Consider the following 22425-nt stretch of genomic DNA (forward strand, 5'->3'; position numbering starts at 1 on the left):
CAAAGTTATCAAAACAAAACAGGCTGAAAAGTTGAAGAGTTATTTTTTATATCAATTCATGCTCTGTTAACTGCCAAATAAATCATGTAATCAAAATACATAAACTGGAGTAAGCAAAGCAGTTTTGATCTACCAAGTTTCTTCAATATAGCCTGTACTGTTTTTAGCTTATTAATTAAACCCCCCCCCCCCCCCAACACCCCACCACTCCAAGGATCACAATTCCATCTTGTCTGGAAGCAATCTGACAGCACTATGCACAATATAGGAAATGCAGGAGTTCAAAATTGTAGCACGTGGGTGAAACTTTTAAACTTCTTTGAATCTGTGATCAAAATGATAGCTTAAAATAATGTCACTTATGCATTTACATCATTAATGTAATTAATTTTTAATATTAGAATGTTTTGCCTTTCAGAATACTTATTCATTGCTGATATTAACCAAGAGACCTGCTTTGCTTTGCACATGTGTTTTCCCTTGCTTTTATGACTTTAATGCAGGGGTCACTGTTCGGTCTCCTTATTTTGAAACTACTTCTGTTATCCTCTCTTTGGTAGTCTACCTCTGCATCTTACTTATAGATAACCATGCTGATTGTAGTTGTTCCACAAAAGACATCAATAGTAATGTTTTTATTGCCCTTCCTTTCCTACTATGTAGCAGTAATTACACTGTAAATATTCAGTGGCTGAAAAGCAGTTTGGATACTGAGGTTATAAGACCCACGAAGGTGCAAACGTTTCCTTTTTTATCGCCCAACATTACTTATGATCTTAATTGTGCTTACTTCAATCTGTAGTCATTATAAAAGACAATTTCCCCAAGGAAACTACATCTTCCATGAATCAAAACTAGTATTTTTGAACAATACATAACTGGGCTAGTATGGGTTTGTTAACGGTGCTCTTTGTGATATATTGCACCAGAAACCCCATAGGACATTAAGATTTTCCTTCTAACTAAAGTGAAATGTGGTAACAAACGTATCAAAATAATGTACAAAATCAAAACATTTATTTACCTACAAATAGCACTATAGATACAATAAGTAAAATCACATAAGTAGCAGCATGCTCACATATATTCAAAAGTTGGGAACTTCTATTGTTGTTTCTGGTAGCTTTTGATTAAATCTCCACAGACACCTATACAATGACATGGAAGCTGTGCCATGAAATCGAGCTCTCATCCTGAACACTGATGGTTGCTTGCTCCCAACCCTCCACGTGTAACTGCTACCTGGAGTCCCAGCTAATTTTAAATCCATCCCCTCTTTCACCTCAACCTGGTGCTTTCATATGGAGCCTGGTAGGAAAGCCCAAACAAAATCTGCCGAAGGAGGAAGAGGGCCACACAGCAAATTTACACTTAATTTTGTTTTCTGCTCATCTGTAAAAGATCCTAACTGAAGTGTTCAATAGGAAAGACATTGTGGACTGTAAGGATTCTATCTGCCTTTTCATTACAGCACTAGCTTCTCTGCCTCAGGGTTGCTAGTTGCCTAGATTCCTATTGCCTAGGTGACGGTTACAATTCACACATCTCTACTGCATTCAACATCACTGGATACACATGTTAATAGACCTTATACCTATGAATGGCAAAACACCTTTATTTCACAGTTATCAAGTAAATGCTGAGTACAATTTAGAAATAAACCACTTTTTATAACAAATAAACTCTTCTTGGGCTTCCAGCTGGGTACAGCTATCAATTATAACTAACAGTATTTAAAGACTAGACATGCCCAGGCATCATCCCTGAAGAAGATGGCAAAGTTTTTCATCAAAACATTAGTTATAATTGAAACTTGTGCCCGGCTAGAAGCCTGAGAAGAGTTTGTTTGTCATATACGCCGGCCGGGAAGCGCTAGATCCTTTTTCACATTTTTGTAGTTTGAAATCAGGGTCTCATTTTTGCTGTTGTCATTAAGGAAAGAGAAAGTAGAGCCTCCTACTGAAACAGAAAAGCTAATTTTATTCGGAGCTGAAAGATGATTGTCCAAGAGCACATATTATAAATCACTTCCATTATGAAATAAAAGGGATATATTAAAATTTATGTATTAAACTATATAAATTGTTTAAGTATTATAATACCTAGCAATTCTCACAAAATAAGTATTGTCCCAAGTCATCCTCCTACTTTTTACCTGTGTGCCCCCAGAAAACTATTGTTATAATAGGAATTAAGATATATAGTACAGAATTTTTCAATTGTGTTCTTTTGCTGCCTTTTTTTTATTTCTCCTTATTTTAGGTTTTTCTCCTATTTTGAAGGAGTAGAAATTACTGATAATGCTCTGGTAAATGTGTATCCAATTGGAGAAGACTTCTATGCCTGTACTGAAACAAACTACATTACAAGAGTCAATCCAGAGACACTGGAAACGATACAAAAGGTCATTTACTGCTATATGTAATGCATTTATTAATGGTTGGTTTAAAGAGTTTAGTCAACATCAAATGGTGATAAATAGTGTTCGAATTCTATGCTTAATTATTAAAATGTAGCACTGTAAGCTGGATGATCAAAGTGTGGTTTTAATCCATAGAACAAGCCCTTCGTCCCATAATGTCTGCGTAGAGTATAATAACAGATTAAGCTAATCCCTTCTGTTAACATGTGATCCATATCCCTCCATTCCCTGAATACTTACGTGCCTATCTAAAAGCCTCTTAAATGCTACTATTATATTTGCTTCCACCACCACCCGTGGGAGCGTCTTCCAGGCACCTAAAGTTCAAAGTAAATAATTTACTATCAAACTATGTATACCATATACAACCTTGAGTTTCATCTTCTTGCAGGCACCTACAAAGCAAAGAAACACAATTGAATCTATGGAAAACCACACACAACAAAGACGGACAAATATTCAATGTGCAGAACTACTCTGCAGATAAAACAATCTTGCCCTATACATCTGTTTAAAACTTGCTCACTCTCACCTTAAAGTTATGGCCTCTAGTACTGTATATGCATCTTAAATCATCCTATCAGCTGAAGTAGGCCAATGACCTTTGTCAGCACTGCTTGAAATGAGTGAACTTGTTCCTTTTATTTTTAGGAACCAGGGTTCAGATTCAGCTGAGATGGATACATAAATGATCTTAAAACAAACACCACAAGCTTTAGTTTGTGTAGTCATGTGTAAGCTTGCTTGTCCAAGCCAAATGCAATTTCTGATGCGTAGTATCTCATGGTATAAAGCTTTCTAACATTGATACATTTCTCTTTTTGGTATTGTACTGCCCTCTCAATGAGAACAATAGCTATACTCTCTTTAAGAGATGAACAGTTTTGTACATTGCTATTGTAGGAGCCATCTTGGGTTTCAGCTTTCTCCTGGAAAACATATTCCTAAAACATGCACAGTAATATCTAGTTAAGCATAACCATAAACATACAAATAATATTTAAAGAATTTGAGGTACAATAAAATAATAAAAAAATTTAATAATATAATTTCTAAGATAGTATTAAAGGAAAAGATTTATGTTATTGAAAATACATTGAAGAAATAAATGGGCAGACTAATATTTAGATGGGGAGATAATTCAAAATGTAGAGATGCAAAGAGACTTGGGAGTCTTTGTGCAAGATACCCTAAAGGTTAACCTCCAGGTTGAGTTGGTTGTGAAGAAGGTGAATGTAATGTTGTTATTCATTTCTAGAGGTATAGAATATAAGAGCAGGGATGTGATGTTGAGGCTCTATAAGGCATTTGTGAGACCACACTTGGAGTATTGTGTGCAGTTTTTGGCTCCTTATTTTAGAAAGGATATACTGACATTGGAGAAGGTTCAGAGAAGATTTACAAGAATGATTCCAGGAATCATTCCGTATGAGGAATGTCTGGCAGCTCTTGGGCTGCATTCACTGCAGTTCAGGAGAATGAAAAGGGATCTCATAGAAACATTCCAAATGTTAAAAGGCCTGAACAGATTAGATATGGCAAAGTTATTTCCCATGGTAGGGAATTCTAGGACAAGAGGACACGACTTCAGGATTGAATGACATCCTTTTAGAACAGAGATGCGGAGAAATTACTTTAGTCAGAGGGTGATAAATCTGTGAAATTTGTTGCCATGAGCGACTGTGGAAGCCAAGTCATTGGATGTATTTAAGGCAGAAATCAATAGGTTCTTGATTAACCACAGCATCAAAGGGTATGGGGAGAAGGCAGGGGAGTGGGGATGACTGGATAAAGTGGATCAGCCCGTGATTGAATGGCAGAGTAGACTTGATGGGCCAAATGGCCTACTTTTGCTCCATATCTTATGGCCTTATGGTCTAAAAGCCCCATGATATAGAGGCATTAAAATATTTCCAAATTTGGCAAATGAGGATTAAAAATATTAATACAGAAGGAGAAGGTAGAGATGAGAAATATCATGGACAAGTAAAAATACACTGCAAATGTTCGTGTAGATTTATTAAAAAGAAAAAGAATACACAGGTTTGTGCGAGTTCCTTACAAAGTGAGGCAGGATGGTTTACATTTGGGAGTAGAAAAAAAGCAGCAAAATTAAATCAAATATTTTGAGTCAGTCTTCAGTAAGAAAGCATTAAAAAACCCCTGGAAACATTTGTGAATGACAGCTTGAGTGAAAGTGAGGAGATGAAAGAAAAGACCATAAATGATTGTTATTCCAAATATTTTTATTACCTGAAGTTGATTAATCCCAAGAACCTGACTACCTGAATTTCAAAGTTTTTAAAGAACTGGCAATGGAGATGGTGAAAGGCTCCATGGAATGGAAAACAGCAAATGTAACTACAAATAGTTAAGAAAGGAGGGAAGACGAGCAAAAAGCTGCACACTAGTTAGTAGCCGTCACATATTGGAATCTGTTTTTACAGAAAATAACAATGGGATTTGTCAGAATTAGAACAGATTTAGAAAAAGGAAATGGTGTTTCACAGGTGTTACTGGTTTGATGATATAACTAGTAGAAAATATAAGGGGCACCAATGTATGTGGGGCATTTGGACTTCAAAATAGCCTACAAAAGGTGGCTAAAGACCAAAAGAACATGCAAGTTTCTGATAATTTACTGAATTGAGGTTTGGTTGACAAACAGAAAAAAAGTCTTAACAGACAGAAAAGGGCAGATTGGGAGGTGTTGAAGTGCTGCAAGGATCAGTCTAGAGTCCAGCTCGTCACAATAGTTTAGTTGAAACAAACAAAAGCAAAACAGCTAAGTTTCTGATAGAAAGCTGGGTGTCTATGTAATATGAGAGAAGGACGGGTGGCATCAGGGGAACTAGACTGAGCGGGGAGGTGCTGGTTTAAAAAAAAGTAGCAGAGATGTTTTTCAAAATGATTGAGAAATTTAAGGCACTGGTGTTTAAAGTAACCTTAGTGTCCCAATACATGAATCACCAAAATTAACTCAAACAGTTGGGAAAGCACCAGAACAATCGACCTTTATTGCAGTAGGTTTGGAGTTCATTTGTAAAGACATCTTGTTGCTGACATAGACAACCCTGGTGAGACTTTATTAGGAATATTGTGTACAGGAATGGTCTCCCTGCCCAAGAAGCTACTTGTGATAGATGGAGCAAAATGTTTTTTATCTATTATTATTAGTCATACAACACAGAGTAGGCCACACCATCTCAGCAACTCCAACAACCCCAATTTAACCCTAACCTAATCACGGGATGATTTACATTGACCAATAAACCTACCCCAAACGTCTTTGGGCTGTGGGAGGAAACCTGAGCACCCGTGGAGAACCCACACATTCCTCAGGGAGGATGTACAGACACTCCTTACAGAACAGTGCCAGAACTGAACTCTGAAAACCTTTGAATTTCACCAGAGATCTACGCTGTGAGGACAGATGGAAAGATTTTTGTATATCTAAGCTAATCAAGAGATATGGGAGTATCGAAGGAATGTTGCAGTAAAGTTGATCTTATCAGATGGCAGGGGGGGTACAAGGTGAAACCTTTTCTCATGTTCCTACAGCTCCACAGCCTTAATGTGCATTCACCCGGGTCACTGCTGAATTGCTTCTACATGTTTTTTAACCCAGACTTTAACAAGTGTGACTCATCCCTAGTCTCCAAAATTCATTAGGTCAACTAAGATTAAGAACAATACTGAGAAAGCAAAGAGCACTTGGCCTTTAGCAATTCTCTTTGGTGATACTAAATATGAATGCACATTAGTCCTTTGTACTTGTTATTTGTATAAAAAGTTATCCTTACTGACTTAAGAGTATTTCCACAGACTTATTTTAATAGTAAGGTAACAGTCAGTCGGTGTGGACAGCAACGTCTCTAGTCCCATTACACTGATCACTGACACTCCCCAAGGCTGTGTGCTCAGCCCACTGCTGAGTGACTGTGTCACAGGACCCAACTCAAACTGTGTCATCAAGTGGTCGCCCTGATCAAGAGCGATGACGAAACGGAGTATAGAGAGGAAGTGGATTGGTGCAAGAAGAACAAACTAAGTCTGAACATGGGAAGATAAAAGAAATGATTGTGAACTTCAGGAAGGTGCAGACAAGCCATCCCCCTCTACGAATACATGGCTCCTCCAAAGAGAGAGCTAAGTGCACTAAGTTTCTGAGAGTTCACATTATGGATAAGCTTACCTGGTCCCTTAATATCACCTCATTGAACAAGATGGCACGGAAGTGCCTCTACTTCCTAAGACTGAGGCAGGCAAGGCTCCCAGCCCCCATCTTAACTGCGTTTTACTGGAGCACCCGACAAGCTGCATCTCCATCTGGTATGGGAGAAGTCGAGCATCGGACCAAAAGACTCTACAAAGGACTGTGAGAACAGTTGAGAGGATCATAGGGGTCTCCCTGCCATCCACTGAGACATTAATCAGGAGCATTGCTCAAAGACAAGAACGGACAGGATGAGAAACAATTTCCTCCCCCAGTCCATTAGGCTTCTGAGCTCCCAGCCACATTATATTCAAAGTGTCGCTGGTTAATCTGTTCCGTACCTTCCAATGTTTAAAATTAATGCACTTTGTTATTTATGTGTGATTCATCTGTAGATTTTACCTATACCTTCATAAGTCATTGTGTGTTGTGTACTACTGTGCTTTATACCCTGCTCCAGAGAAATGTTGTCTCATTTCTATATATTATATGGTTATATACATGTATATAGCTAAATGACAATAAACTTGACTTGATGTGCTATATTCAAACTAAACTATGACCTTAATCTCAAACAAGAAAAAATCTGCAGATGCTGGAAATCCAAGCAACACACACAAAATGCTGGAGTCCTGCTGAAGGGTCTTGGCCCAAAATGTCGACTGTTTACTCTTTTCCATAGATGCTGTCTGGCCTGCTGGGTTCCTCCAGCATTTTGTGTGCGCTGTCTGGAGCTTCATCTACTCCTACAAAGGGACCGACCACATGATGGGAGGATTCTGACCTCCACAGGCCAGTGCTGTACTGCTTTGGAGGGAAAGAGGCATTAGTCTGTTTTTGCTGTAGTTGTTAAAGGAAACCATGCTCATAAAGTGCATCCAGTAGTTTCTGTCCACCTAATTTTTCTATTAAAACAAATGTTTCTGTGCACATTTGCTTTATGATCATTGCATGAAAATAATAACAGAAAAAACAAAGGTGCAATATTATTGTTGGTGAGTCAAGATTTTCAAAGTTTTAGTTATTATAATGATTAGCATAATGATAACTGTGGCCTTAATTTTCTATCATGCAGTCACATGTATAGTCAACACACACAAAATGCTGGAGGAACTCAGCAAGTCAGGCAGCGTCTATGGAGGGGGATAAACAGATACATTTCAGGCTGAAGCTCTTCATCAGGACTTGCTGAGTTCCTCCAGTATTTTGTATGTGTTGCTCAAGACTTCCAGAATTTGCAGGATCTCTTGTGTGCATACCATGTGGCAGTGACTGAGTGGTAAAACATAAACCACCGAATCACAGGAGAAAATTTTGCAAAATTTGTGTAGTTGGAAAATGATGCAAGTAATCAAATTTACTTTTGAAGTTTCTGTTTCAAAAAGCTTTCAAATTTTAGTGTACATTTAAAATGCATTTTTTTCTTGATACAGGTTGATCTTTGCAACTATTGTACAATCAATGGTGCAACAGCCCACCCTCACATTGAACGTGATGGAACTGTCTACAACATTGGCAATTGCTTTGGGAAAAGGTTCGCATTTGCCTACAACATTATTAAAATACCTCCACTACAGTCAGGTATATAGTCATTTTTAAAACCATTATGGAAATAAATATAATCAAAAACTTGAATGGAGGAGGGACTGGGTGTGTTGTTTTTAGCCATGTGGATGGCATTTTAAAGGAGTTAGTAGTTGTTGAAGAATATTGCAATAGCAATTCCTAAAGCAATGGGTCTGTATTATATGTTCACGGGTAATAGCTTAGAAAAATAGAGGACTATGGGTAAACCTAGGTAATTTCTAAAGTAAGTACATGTTCAGCACAGCATGGTGGACTGAAGGGCCTGTATTGTGCTGTAGGTTTTCTGTGTTTCTATGTTCAACCCAGCACTGATAAAGGCTGTCTGTAGTTGCAGGCGAGCTCCTCTTCAAAGCTGTAAAGTGCAAATGACCTGGCCAGAAACATGCCGACATTCCTCAGGGACAGCTCTCTCCTAGTATTTTAAAGAAAAAAACCAATGCTAAAAACCAGTACAGAAGTCTTTAAATGCTGGATTCTTCAAAAACGTTCCATATTCAAAGCTACAAGTGATTCCACATGGTTATTGCTTACCATTTTCATATGTGTTGTAGTGTACACATAGATGCGTTGAAATCAACCAGTCTAAAAGTTTATCCACCTTTCTAGGTTGCTTTGAAACCTCAATGTCAACAATTGCTATTTTATCAATTGTTGAAGAATGAAGTTTCAGGGTACTAGGAGACACATGATGCAATAGCATGGCTTCCTTAAAGGGAAATTGTGTTTAACAAACCAATTGGAATTTGAGGAAAGAAAGTTTATGGATTTCAGCAAGGCATTTGATAAGGTACCCCATGCAAAGCTTATTGAGAAAGTAAGGAGGCATGGGATCCAAGGGGACATTGCTTTGTAGATCCAGAACTGGCTTGCCCACAGAAGGCAAAGAGTGGTTGTAGACGGGTCATATTCTGCATGGAGGTCGGTCACCAGTGGAGTGCCTCAGGGATCTGTTCTGGGACAGTAAGTTTGCTGATGACACAAAGGTTGGCGGTGTTGTGGATAGTGTGGAGAGCTGTCAGAGGATACAGCAGGATATTGATGGGATGGAAAACTGGGCTAAGAAGTGGCAGATGGAGTTCAACCCAGATAAGTGTGAGGTGGTTCACTTTGGTAGGTCAAATATGACGGCAGAATATAGCATTGATGGTAAGACTCTTGACAGTGTGGAGAATCAGAGGGATCTTTGGGTCCAAGGCCATAGGACACTCAAAGCTGCTGCGCTGGTTGACTGTGTGGTTAAGAAGGTATATGGTGCATTGGCCTTCATGAACTGTGGGATTGAGTTTAAGAGCCGAGAGGTAACATTACAACTATATAGGACCCTAGTCAGGCCCCACTTCGAGTACTGTGCTCAGTTCTGGTCACCTCACTACAGGAAGGATGTGGAAACTATAGAAAGGTTGCAGAGGAGATTTACAAGGATGTTGCCTGGATTGGGGAGCATGCCTTATGAGAATAGTTTGAATGAACTCGGCCTTTTCTCCTTGGAGCAGCAGAGGAGGAGAGGTGACCTAATAGAGGTGTATAAGATCATGAGAGGCATTGATTGTGTGGATAGTCAGAGGTTTTCTCCCAGAGCTGAAATGGCTAACATGAGAGGGCATAGTTTTAAGGTGCTTAGAAGCAGGTACAGAGGAGGTGTCAGGGTTATGTTTTTTTATGCAGAGAGTGGTGAGTGCATGGAACAGGCTGCTGGTGATGGTGGTGGAGGCAGATACGACAGGGTCTTGTAAGAGACTCCTGGATAGTTACATTGAGCTTAGAAAAATCGAGGGCTATGAGTAACCCTAGGTAATTTCTAAGGTTAGAACATGTTCGGCACAGCTTTGTGGGCTGAAGGGCCTGTATCGTGCTGTAGGTTTTCTATGTTTCTATGTTAACAGATTGACAAAAGAGAGTCACTGGATGCTGTTTATTTGTATTTTCAAAAGGCCTTTGTCAAGGTGCCACACACGAAGGTGCTAAACTAGATGAAAGCCCATGGTATTACAGGAAAGATACCAGCATGGATAGAGGATTGGCTGACTGGCAGGAGACAAAGTGTGGGAATAAAGGGAGCCTTTTCTTGTTGGCTGCCTATGACTAATGGTTTTCCGCAGGGGTCAGTGTTGGGACACTTCTTTTCATGTTATATCTTGATTTGGATGACGGAATTGTGGCTAAGTTTTCGGACAATATAAACATAGGTGGAGGAGCAGGTAGTGCTGAGGAAGCTGAGGAGGTGGTGCTGCAGAAGGACTCAGATAGGAAAATGGGCAAAGAAGTGGCAACATAGTGTAGAGAACTGTATGGTCATGCACTTTGGTAGAAGGAATAAAGGCCTAAATTATTTTCTAAATGGAGAGAAAATTAAAAATTCAGAGATACTTAGGAGTCCTCATGCAGGTTTCCCTAAAGGTTAACTTGCAGGCTGAGTCGATGGAACGGAAGGCAAATGCAATGTTAGCATTCATTTTGAGAAGGTTAGAATATAAAAGCAAGCATGTAATGCTGAGGCTTTATAAAACATTTATAAGACTGTGCTCGGAGTATTGTGAACAGTTTTGAGCCCTTTATCTATGAAAAGAAATGCTGGCATTGGAGAGTGTCAGGGGAAATTGAATTGGAGAACGTCCAGAGGAAGTTCATGAGAATGATCCCAGGAATGAAAGGGTTAATGTGTGAGAAGCATTTGATGAAGAATGAGGGGGATCTCATTGAAACCTATTGAACATTGAAAGGCCTAAATAGAGTGGATATGGAGAGGATGTTTCCTATTGGGGGGGGGGGGGGGGGGGGAGTTTAGGACCGGGGTGCCTAGCCTCAGAATAGAAGTTTGGCCCCTTAGAACAGACACAATAAGGACTTTCTTTTGCCAGCATGTGGTAAATCTGTAGAGTGCTTTGCCACAGCTGGCTCTGAAGACCAAGACAGTGGGTATATTTAAAATAGAGGTTTATAGGTTCTTGATTAGTAAGGGTGTCAAAGATTATGGGGAGAAAATAGGAGAATAGGGTTGAGAGACATAATAAATCAACCATGATTGAATGGTGGATCAGACTTGAAGGGCCAAATGGCCTAATTTTGCTTCTATGTCTTAGGGCTTTATAGTCCTAATTTCCTTTTTTAATTTTACTTTAAAATAATTTTCTAGAAGTTGTTACTTAAAATACAGTGCCCTTTTGTTCCTTTCAGCCCATGTCAGCTCCCAACCAAGCAATCCTAGTGCATCCCCCTTCTTTCCCTGCAACCTGTTTTCTCTTGCATGTCCATCAACTCCCCTTTAATTCTTTTCCTCCTCAGAGCTGTATTTTCAGAACCAATTAACCTACCAGCATGTCATTGCAACTTGGGTAAAAACTGCAGTACCAAAGATAAACCCATATGGTCACAGGGAGAACTTGCAAACTCCATACAGACAGCATTGAACCTGGGTCCCTTAAGCTGAGAAACATCAATGCCTTCTGCATCATCGCTGTGCCAATGGCACATAGGTGTATCGTCTGGAGAATCAAATAGATACTACAACCAGTACACATCTCTTAATATGTTTATCGTTCTAAAAGGAAAACGGTTTGTGCTAGTGTTTCTTCACAGAAGTTTTTGATAACTAGTGGGAATATTTCAGTGAAGCACCCAATGAACTTACTTGACCAGAATCCAGGAATTCTCTACAAAATGCATTTATAGGAGTGACATTGCCAATACCAAACTAAAACACTCAGATCCAGATCTGCATGGCTTTATTGACGGAGATTTTCATTTTGACTTTTTGGGGGAAGAGTCAACCCTTGGCTACATTTGGACAGCAACTTAGCAGCTACTTACACAGTATCCTTTCCTGCTTTGTCAAAAAAATTAAAAACTGAAAGTATTAGTATTCTTGTGTTTCACAAGAATCTCTGTGTTTTCATGATCAGTTTCCAGGAGCCACTCAAAGATTACTCTCTTTATAGAGTAATTCAATGAAATTTCATATTCCACAGGTATGGAAATCACAATGAGATTTATCATCTTGGTATCTATGGAATATGTTGCTGATGAAAAGGATAAAATCTGAATGGAGTTTCTAAGAAGTTGAGGCTCAACATATGTACAAATGTTTACTATTACAGATAAGCAAGATCCCTTGAGGAAAACAGAGGTGGTTGTGCAGTTTCCATGCAGTGACAGGTTCAAGCCTTCCTATGTACACAGGTTTGTTTAATTTCGGAGGAGTAAGGTTTGTCTTGTTTGATAATCCTGTATCAGTTCTGAATGCAAATCTGCCAGCAGAGTACTTAAGCTTTTTGTTTTAAAATCAAATTTAGCAATAATCTAACTTCAAAGATTTTTGTGTGTTTTATTGACTTTGAATAGATCTAACACTTCACATTACTGAAATAGGAAAAGAAACATTTCCTACTGATGATCATTTTCTTCCTTATGGCTAATCGACTTGATTTCAAAATGAAAATATTACACATGCTGGAAGTCTGAATTTTAAAAAAACACAAAGTTTTAGAAATATTCTGCAGATCAAAGTATATCTTTAGAGAGAAAAAAACAGCCAATATTTCAGTTCAATGATATTTATCAGATCTTGCTGAAACTTTATGCAGCTAATACAAATTTATTTCCCTCACTCTATGTACGGCCTGTGCAAGTGTGCACTGGTTCTGAATAAAGATGAGATTGGGCACAGTGTTATTGCTCAGCTCCCATGATTAAACAATTTACATAATTTCAAGTAGTCACTTGATAAGCTAGTAATAGACAATTACCAAGAGCTAAGATCATATATAATCTCGGGGTGTATACTCACAGTTAAAGGACAAATACTCAAATGTTTCAGCTCTGTTCTATAATATGTGATCAAAAGATTTACAGGGTTGTTTTAAAAGAATGCTAATTTAGTTCAAATTTTTCATTTTGTTAAGAATGCATGTCCATTAATTATGGTTATGAATTAGATCACAGCTGTTTTCCCCAAAACATGACAAAAGAATAGGTCCATAAATCATCTTGCAATATCTATCTCTATTTATCTATAATTGTTGTTATTGAACTCAATGCTAATTCAGACTTTGATTGTCTTCATCCATTCAGTTTTGGTTTGTGTGAAAACTACATTGTGTTTGTGGAACAACCTGTCAAAATTAACCTGTGGAAATTTCTCTCATCCTGGAGTGTGCGAAGTGCTTCCTACATGGACTGCTTTGAATCAAATGATTCCATGGGAGTAAGTAATGGTTTTATTCCAGTAAGGAAGGTGAAGAGCTGAATTACTGGGTAAAAAGTTAATCCTGTTACTGTACTGGTGCGGCACGGTATCGTAGCCGTTAGCACAATGATTCAATTCCTGCTGCTGTCTGTAAGGAGTTCATACCTTCTTCCCGTGACCACGTGGGCTTCCTCTGGGAGCTCCACTTTCCAAAGCCATACAGGTTAGAGTCCACATGCTACATTGGATTCTGAAGCATAGTGACACTTGCACGCTGCCTACAGTACACCCTCGACACAGACACACTGTGTGTGTTGATGTTCGTGTAACAAATAAAGCTAATCTTATCTCTCCTTTTGTGCTGTTGTCTGCCCATCAACCTTTATCTTTTCTTTCAACTTCTCCTTAAAATGCTGCAATTTTTATGCCGCAGTAATGCATTCATTATCTGAAACTCTCTAAATAAATGCATTATTTCTGTCTCAATACGTCTTTAGGTGGTAATTTTAAATTGATGTTTTCAATCCCACCTTGGGCCATGTACAATCCTTATAATATAGGATGCATTGACCATTGGTATGGTAAATTGGTTTCTTCTTGTCATGCGTATAGACCTGCAGTGAAAAATGTGTCTCAAAAGCATCCATACAGATCAATTTATTATAGCGGTGCATTAAGGTAATATAAGATAAAACAATAACAGAGTGCACAATAAAGTGTTACATTTGGACGGGAATATTGTAAAATTTCTACTTTGACAGAAAACATTCTTTGCCTCCTACTCCCAGACATGGTTCCACGTTGCAAACAAGAAGACTGGTGAATACAATAAATTCAATTACAGGACTTCAGCATTTAATATTTTCCATCACATTAATACTTTTGAAGACAGTGGTTTTATTATTGTTGATGTTTGCTCCTGGAAGGGGTAAGTGAAAACTTAATAAGAAATGATGATTTATACCTTTCCAAATCTTTCACCAATAACATTAGAAACTGATATGGAGAGACTTGTGATCCACTTTGACTTCTCGTTTTTCCAGGACATAAATGACAACAAGCTATCCAATTATAGAATGATGCAAAATAGTTAAAAGCCAATCAGCCTGGATATTGAGGGAGCTATTTTAAATAACCATATAACAATTTTCCTTATCATTCTACAATAATCCTTATCATTCCCAATTTTTCCCCACAGACTTGTGATTTTTTTTACACGTCAAGTGTTGATTTAGTTCTCCTCTTGGAAATTATAATGAATCTGCCTTCACCATCCTTTCAGGCAGAGCCTTTCTGACTACAATAACTCTGAGGGGAAAAGAGGTTCTCCATACCAGCTTCTCTTATCTTTGTCATTCATAAATCAGTTTCCTTGGCAAAGAAGGAAACTTCTTACTTAACCTGATACATTTCCTGCCAATACATCAGCAACTGAAAGCTCACAACAATAAGTCAACTCTCCATTTGATTCTTTATCTCTCTCCTTCCCTGACCTGTGTAATAAAGTGCAAACTTAATGTGCTGTGATTCCTCTGTGGTAAAATTAGGGAATGAGTGTGGAGAAAGATTTACAGATATAAATATTTGTTCATTTTTAAAGATAAATGAATAGTTAAACCACTGTACATTTATTTTTAATCAAATTAATTTGATAATATTTTATCCCATTTCTGTCTTGTGAATTTTTCCTCTCAATGCAGGTTTGAGTTTATATACAATTACTTGTGGCTTGCCAATTTACGTGAAAACTGGGAAGACCTAAAACTGAATGCAAAAAAGGCCCCTCAGCCGGAAGTTAGAAGATACGTTCTACCACTGGACATAAACAATGTGAGTACTAATTAATGTAATGCTAAAAGACAAGGATTTCTGTTACAACAGGCTATGAAAATGGTTAATAGTCAAAGATAAATTGATACCACAAGAACACAGGAAAAAGTACTGGGCCATCCGACCTGTCATTCCTTGTGATCAAGGGGCCAATCTCCACTTCTGTGCAAGTCCCCCACAGACCCCCCTGATATTTTCTTTTAATTATCTATTCTTCAAATACCTCCAATCATGTAGGCTCTATAATTCTCCTTCTGGAGAATTCCAAGACACACTACACTTTATGAGAAGAAATTCCTATGCACTCTCAGTCTTTAAGTAACTGCCCCTTATCTTCTATATCCCTTTGCTTGAGACTCTCCCACTAGAGGAAACATGTCAACGTCAACATTAAGTTCATCACCCCCCCCCCGCCCCTTAGAATTGTGTATCCTTCAGCAAGATTAATGTTCATTCTTCTAAACTGCAAAAAATACTGTTTAACTCAATAGCAGGCAAAAGCAAAACAGAAAGTGCACATCAAGAGTTTAGATGGAAAAAATTATGCAACAATTTGATAAAAAGTCTCATCATATGAAACTCTCTACCTTTTTAGATGCTGAGGAATAGAGTAAAATTCCACTGTTTTCTGTTTGTATCTCAGCTACAATTGAGACTGTGAATGGATGCCAGCAGACTGGCAACCAAAATAATTTAAAGACAAGGATTAGAATTTTTAAATGCATTCACTTGCACAAAAGTCATTCGGCATTCAAGATGAAGTAGTAAATTTGATTTGTGAGAGAAACCAGAGAGTGGTAGTAGGTGGTTGCCGCTCTAACTGGAGGTCTGTAACTAGAGGAGTGCCACGGTGATCGGTGCTATATCTGTTGTTGTTTGTCATCTATATCAATGATCTGGATGATAATATGGTTAACTGGATCAGCAAATTTGCAGATGACATCAAGATTGGAGGTGCAGTTGACAGCAAGGAAGACCATCATGGCTTGCAGTGGGATCCAAATCAGCTGGAAAAATGGGCTGAAAATGGCAGATGGAATTTAATGCAGACAAGTGTGAGGTGTTGCACTTCAGTAGGACCAACGAGGGAAGTTCTTACACAGTGAACGGTAGGGCTCTGAGGAATGCTGTAGAACAAAGGGATCTGAAAATACAGGTCCATAATTTGGAGTATTGTTTGCCGTTCTGGTCACCTACCCACAAGAAAGATGTAAATAAGGTTGAAAGAGTACAGAGATGTTGCTAGTTCTAGAGGACCTGAGTTACATGGAAAGATTGAATAGGTTAGGACTTTATTCGCTGTAACATGCAAGAATGAGAGGAGATTTGATAGAGGTATACAAGTTATAGATGGGGTAAATGCGAGCAGGCTTTTTCCACAGAGGTTGGGTAAGACTACAACCAGAGGTCGTGGGTTAAGGGAGAAAGGTGAAAAGTTTAAGCAGAACATGAGGAGAAACTTCTTCACTCAAAGGGTCGCAGGAGTGTGGAATGAGCTGCCACGCAAGTGGTGCATGTGAACTCTATTTCAATGTTTAAGAGAAGTTTGGATAGGTACATGGATAGTAGGGGTGTGGAGGCTATGGTCCCAGTGCAGGTTGATGGGAGAAGGCAGCTTAAATGGCTCGGCACGGACTAGATGGGCTGAAAGGACTGTTTCTGTGCTCTACCTTTCTATGACTCTATAATGTGTCCTTTGGTGAAGTTAGTACGTATTTGTCTTCATACGGATCACGGCACTCCACAACAGGCTAGCTTAATTCACAAACTGAACCTGTAGGTTTTTGCAAATAAAAATGGTGGAGGTCTTTGATGTCTAAGAAAAACCATAACAACTCATTTATTGTACTTCAAACACTGAACACAAAAAGCACAATAACAGAACTTCATGTAATACTTCATCGCCTCAGACCAGCCTCTTAAAGTGAACCCCAACTCAATGTCAGAGGTTGTGAATTATGTACGTTTCCACCAATTACATTACCCTATACCAGCTTGCCCCAGAATTCACTAAAGCAGCATTGTGAGCCCGTTCGGAGATCATACAGGCTGCCCAGCTCAGACCCTGCGTTCCATGGGTAGAGGACAGTAGGTGCCCCTGGCTCATCCAGAGGTGTGATGGCATGCTCATGGTCATGACGTGAAGGCAGGGGCATGGTAGCCGAATCACAGTGGGCTGATTTAATGTGATCTACCAAAACACATTCAAGTTTACCACTCTTATCTATGATAAAAGTTTTTCTCTCCGTTCCAAAATGCAGAACAGGCTGTCATAAGGGAGCCTAAGGAGATGTTGTGCATCATGGTGGATGAAACAAATGAGTCAGAATATAGGTCAACAGGAATCTAACACCCCGATGGGAGGTCGGAACAGGTGAAAAGGAATTGAGTTCACTGATGAAGGTGGAACGATGCTGAGAGGACAACCAGGTGGTCATGGCATCAGGAATGTAATCACCTGGCACTTGTAATGGATGCCTGTATACCAACTCAGTCACGGACATCTGCAGGTTCTGCCTCCCAGCAGGACCCACAGGAGATGATCGTGCCAACACTGATTTCTCAGAGTAGCTGTTAAGGAGCAGTGAACCCACTCGCATTGGCCATTGGACTGTGGGTGATATGCTGTGGTGTGATGCAGCCTAACACCTTTCTAAGGCTGTGCCACACAAACTTAAGTACAACCAGTTTCTGTGAGGCCTTCCGGCCCAGGTACAAAAGGCTGCGTATGGAGTTAAAAACAGTCTGCCTCCAGTTTGCGGGCACTATGGGGCAAGGGTGAACAGTTGAGACATTGCACAGGAGAGAACCCCAGGTTTGCCAAACTTAATGTCTGTCAACCACAGGTCTGTGACTGCTGTTCGGTAGCCTGATTGGCTGCCGTGCTGGCATAGTCAACCCCTATGTGTACGGCCTCAACAGCTGGCCATGAGAGGCAATCAGCCACAGCATCATTTTTCCCCTTGATGTGTTGTATATCCGTTGTGAACTCTGATATGCAGGGCAGGTGGCATTGCTGTTGTGCAGACCAAGGATCTGACATTTTGCCCATTGTGTGCATGAGGGGTTTGTGGTCAACAAACATTGCAAAATTTACAACCCTCTTGAAGAAAATGAAAATGGCGGACAGCCAGATAGATGGAGAAGCTCACAGTCAAATGTGCTGTACTTCACTTTGGGAGATGGAGCTGCCGGCTGAAGAAGGCCAGTGGCTACTACAACCTTCCGAACAACTGTTTGTGCACAGAACCCATGACATGGTCTGAAGTGTCAGTAGTAACAGCTACAGGTGCATTGGGGAGTGCGTGCACCCATAGGGTCACATTTGAAAGAGCTCATGTGGTATCATCAAATGCCCTGGCCACGTCCGCTGACCAGTCAAGCACACGATTAGCCTTTAAGCGCACCATGCAGGGGAAGCATAAGTTCAGCAGTTCATGGAATGACTGTGATAGAAATTCACCATGCCTCCTGTAGTTTACTGGCACGGGGTGATGGGAAATCCAAATTAGCGGCTACTTTTGATGAGAGGGGTTTTGCACCTTCTGCAGAGATGCAATGGCCAAGAATGTATTGGCTTAAGCACTGGAAAGGTGTGTGGAGATGAGATATACGTTCAGGTTTGGATGCACTGGCAACAAGTCTACCATCAAGGTAAACAAAAAGAACATCTAAATCTTTTAATACAGAGCCTATCAGCCATCGGACAGTCTGTGCTGCATTTTTCAGCCCAAATTCAGAGGCCAAGCAGGATTATCACAGCCGTTCTGGGAATATCCACTCAGCACACTGGCATCTGATGTTAGCCCCTAACTAGCCTGATCTGGGAAAAATTAATTTTCTGACTGAACATATCCAGAAGTCTTGGATGTGTGGAACTTGGTGGCAATCAGGGTGGTGGGGTCATTAAGGCCTTGGTAATCGCACATGGGCAGCAAACTTAGGGACTATGTGGAGGGGAAAGGCCAAAGGCTATTTGATTGGCTTAGCAAATTGGAAAATTCAACCTTCGCGGTTGCCAGCTTTCCTGGGTCCTGTCTATGTGGAAGAGCATGGACTGTTGGGCCAGTTGTATAAATGTGGTCTCAATTCCATGCTCTGTGACTGTAGTGCAGAATGTGAGGTTTGGGAATTCCCCCAGCAATCAAGTAAACTCATGTGTGGCGGTGCAGGTGCTTGACAGATTCACTTGGGGAACTTACTGGGAGAGTAGGGTAATGACCTAAAGTCCTTGACATCCACAAGCCGGCAATTCTTAAGATCAACTAGTAGTCCTTGGGCACATAGGAAATCTGAAGCGAGCAGAGGCCCTTTAGCCAGGACAAAGTTCCATGTGTCACATTGCCCACTGAAGCAGGCGTCACCTGTCGTATCCCATGAGTCTGGATCCTGCTGCCATTGGCGGCCTCCAGCAAGGCTTCGTCACTTTTTGCCTTCTCACCAACAGGTGATGCTGGCAGCACACTCACTTGAGCACTCATGTCACACAGGAAGCATCACCCTGAAAGGGAGTCCATAATGAGCAGCAGACACCCCTGGCAGCTGGGACCCAAGGTGTGCATAAACCTCCGATTTCCCAGTGTGCTGGCACTGTTGAAGCTGCAAGGCAGTCAGCAGTTCTTAGCGTTCCTACCAAAGCAAGCACAGTAAAAACATGGGCTGATTTCGTCTGCTTCACAGCCACAGGCAGCCTTATGTTGGGGCCTTGCTGACCAGGCATACTGAGGCAGAGAAAGGAGGAGGAATTATGAATCGCTGCTAGCTGACTGTAAACTATCAGCCACTTTAGGAAGCTCCTTATGTCCTTCAGGGGTGCATTAGCAAGGTCTATACCAACTCGATCAGGCATTTGCTGCGTGAAGAGTTCTTTAAAAATAAAGCAAGGATGGTGATTTCCCAGGCAAGACAGATTGTGGTCCATTAACTGCGATGGCTTAGCATTGCCAAGGCCAGGCAAGGTGAACAACTATTTGGTGCGCTAGACTCCAATAGTCCGAAAGTCTGTAAAAGGTGAGATTTCAGTGGTTAATATTTATCACATTGAGCTGAGTGTTCTAGTAGACTCACCACTCTTGTGGCGTGGAGTTGCTGAGCGATGCTACCACATAGAAATATTTGGTGTTATTAGCAGAGACTCCACAACGTGAATTGGGGCTTGGCTTCTACAAACTAAGCGACAGCATTTTACTCCCAAACCTCCGGCAGTTTCAAAGTGACTGCTTTGGCAGACATGTTCAATAACTCTGGAATTGTTCTAGAGCATCGGGGTCACCAGTGTAGGTTTTCACACATAAAAATGGCGAAGGTGTTTTATGTTTAAGAAAAACCATTACAACTCATTTATTGTACTCCAAACACTGAACACAAAAAAACGTGGTAACAGAACTTCACATCATGTTAGACCAGCCTCTTAAAATGAACCCCAACTAAATGTTGGTGGTTTGGGAATTACGTATGTTTCTGCCAATTACATTACTCTACAAAGCCAGTAGGTTACTGTCACATTGTGAATAAGTAGTATCCTGTTTCGAAAGAATCATGATCACAAGAGATTGCTTGGTCCATGCTAACAAATACAGATACTTGGGTCAGGAGAGGGAGTGTGGATTTGTACCTGTCGTTATTGCTGGACCCAACTTGTGCAAAGTCAGGGACCCATCATTTATTTTCCAAGCTATTTACCGACCCTGGATCTCTCAGGTAGAGGCGATACAAACCCATTTTTAGGGCCAACATTTCGTTCAATCAGTATCTTTGCTCCAAGAATTCTGTTGATTTTTTCAATAAAGTACTATTCTAGAAATCTCGGAGAAGACATTAAGTGAAGCATTCTTATCCTCCGCACTGAGAACATTAGGCAGTAGAGTTCATACAGTAAACTGTTTTTATACTTCATCCAGGTAGAACATGGAAAAAATTTAATCTCTCTCAACTCAACAACTGCCACTGCTACAGTTCGGCAAGATGGGACAATTTGGTTGGAACCAGAAGTACTTTTCTCAGGACCTCGGCAAGGTGATCTCTCTTTTTAAAAAACATAGAAAGCTTACAGCACAATACAGACCCTTTGGCCCACAAAGCTGTGCTGCACATGTCCTTACCTTAGAATTTACCTAGGGTTACCCATTGCCCTCTATTTTACTAAGCTCTGTATACCTATCCAGAAGTCTCTTAAACGACCCTATCATATCCGCCTCCACCACTGTCACCGGCAGCCCATTCCACACATTCATCACTCGCTGCTTAAAAAAACTTACCCCTGACATCTCCTAAAAGATCTGCAGAGGATCTTTCTAGGGTCTAAACTTGTTTATTAAGAGTGTTTGAAATTTGCATAAAACGTGTTCTGTGTTACAGCCTTCGAATTTCCTCAGATTAACTATAAGAAATTCAATGGAAAGGATTATACATTTGCTTATGGACTGGGGCTGAACCATTTTGTTCCAGATAAGGTAAAATTGGGTTTGGTGAAGAGGCAGTTGTAGCTAGCCAACTTAAAAATAAATTGGACTTCATAAACATATTTTTCCTTCCATGTAGATATACAAGTTAAATGTGAAGACCAAGGAACACTGGGTGTGGCAAGAACCAAACACATATCCATCAGAACCCATCTTTGTTCCACATCCAGATGCACTGGATGAAGATGATGGTATGAAATGATTGATAGATCTGGTTGTAAGCTTCATTTTTTATCATTAAAAGTCTCCGTCAAAGCAAAAATTTCCAATTCGACTTTGCTTCCATTTACATTGAGAGAATCAGAATCAGGTTTAATATCATCGGCATATGTTGTGAAATTTGTTGTTATGTGTCAGTAGTACATTGTAATACATAATAAAACTGTGAATTACTGTAAAGTATATATAATATTATTAAAAAGATAAATTATGTAAGTAGTGCAAAAAAGAGTAGCAAGGTAGTGTTTATGGGTTCAATGTCCATTGGGCAGAGGGGAAGAAGCTGTTCCTGAATCGTTGATTGTGTGCTTTCAGGCTCCTGTACCTTTTTCCTGATGGTAGCAATGAGAAGAGGGTACATCCTAGATGCTGGGGTGGCTAGTGCCCACAATAGAGCTAACTGAGTTTACAACTTCCTGCAGCTTATTTTTATTCTGTCCAGTGCCCCCCCCCCCCATAAGAGATGGTGAAGCAGCCAGTTGGAATGCTCTCCACGGTACATCTGTAC

The 22425-nt window shown here is 40.0% G+C and overlaps 1 protein-coding gene across 1 annotated transcript in view; it reads left to right on the forward strand.

Moving 5' to 3' along the window:
* The window catches only part of LOC140737036 (retinoid isomerohydrolase-like), a 45927-nt gene that overhangs the window by 16663 nt on the left and 6839 nt on the right, over positions 1–22425 (forward strand). The window contains exons 5-13 of the mRNA XM_073063143.1: positions 2263–2404; positions 8072–8219; positions 12320–12401; positions 13293–13425; positions 14196–14335; positions 15108–15237; positions 21138–21252; positions 21595–21689; positions 21778–21889. Coding sequence (XP_072919244.1) covers positions 2263–2404; positions 8072–8219; positions 12320–12401; positions 13293–13425; positions 14196–14335; positions 15108–15237; positions 21138–21252; positions 21595–21689; positions 21778–21889 — 1097 coding nt within the window. The remainder of the gene's footprint in view (positions 1–2262; positions 2405–8071; positions 8220–12319; positions 12402–13292; positions 13426–14195; positions 14336–15107; positions 15238–21137; positions 21253–21594; positions 21690–21777; positions 21890–22425) is intronic.

Source organism: Hemitrygon akajei, chromosome 12 (genome assembly GCF_048418815.1).
Source record: "Hemitrygon akajei chromosome 12, sHemAka1.3, whole genome shotgun sequence".
Taxonomy (NCBI): Eukaryota; Metazoa; Chordata; class Chondrichthyes; order Myliobatiformes; family Dasyatidae; genus Hemitrygon; species Hemitrygon akajei.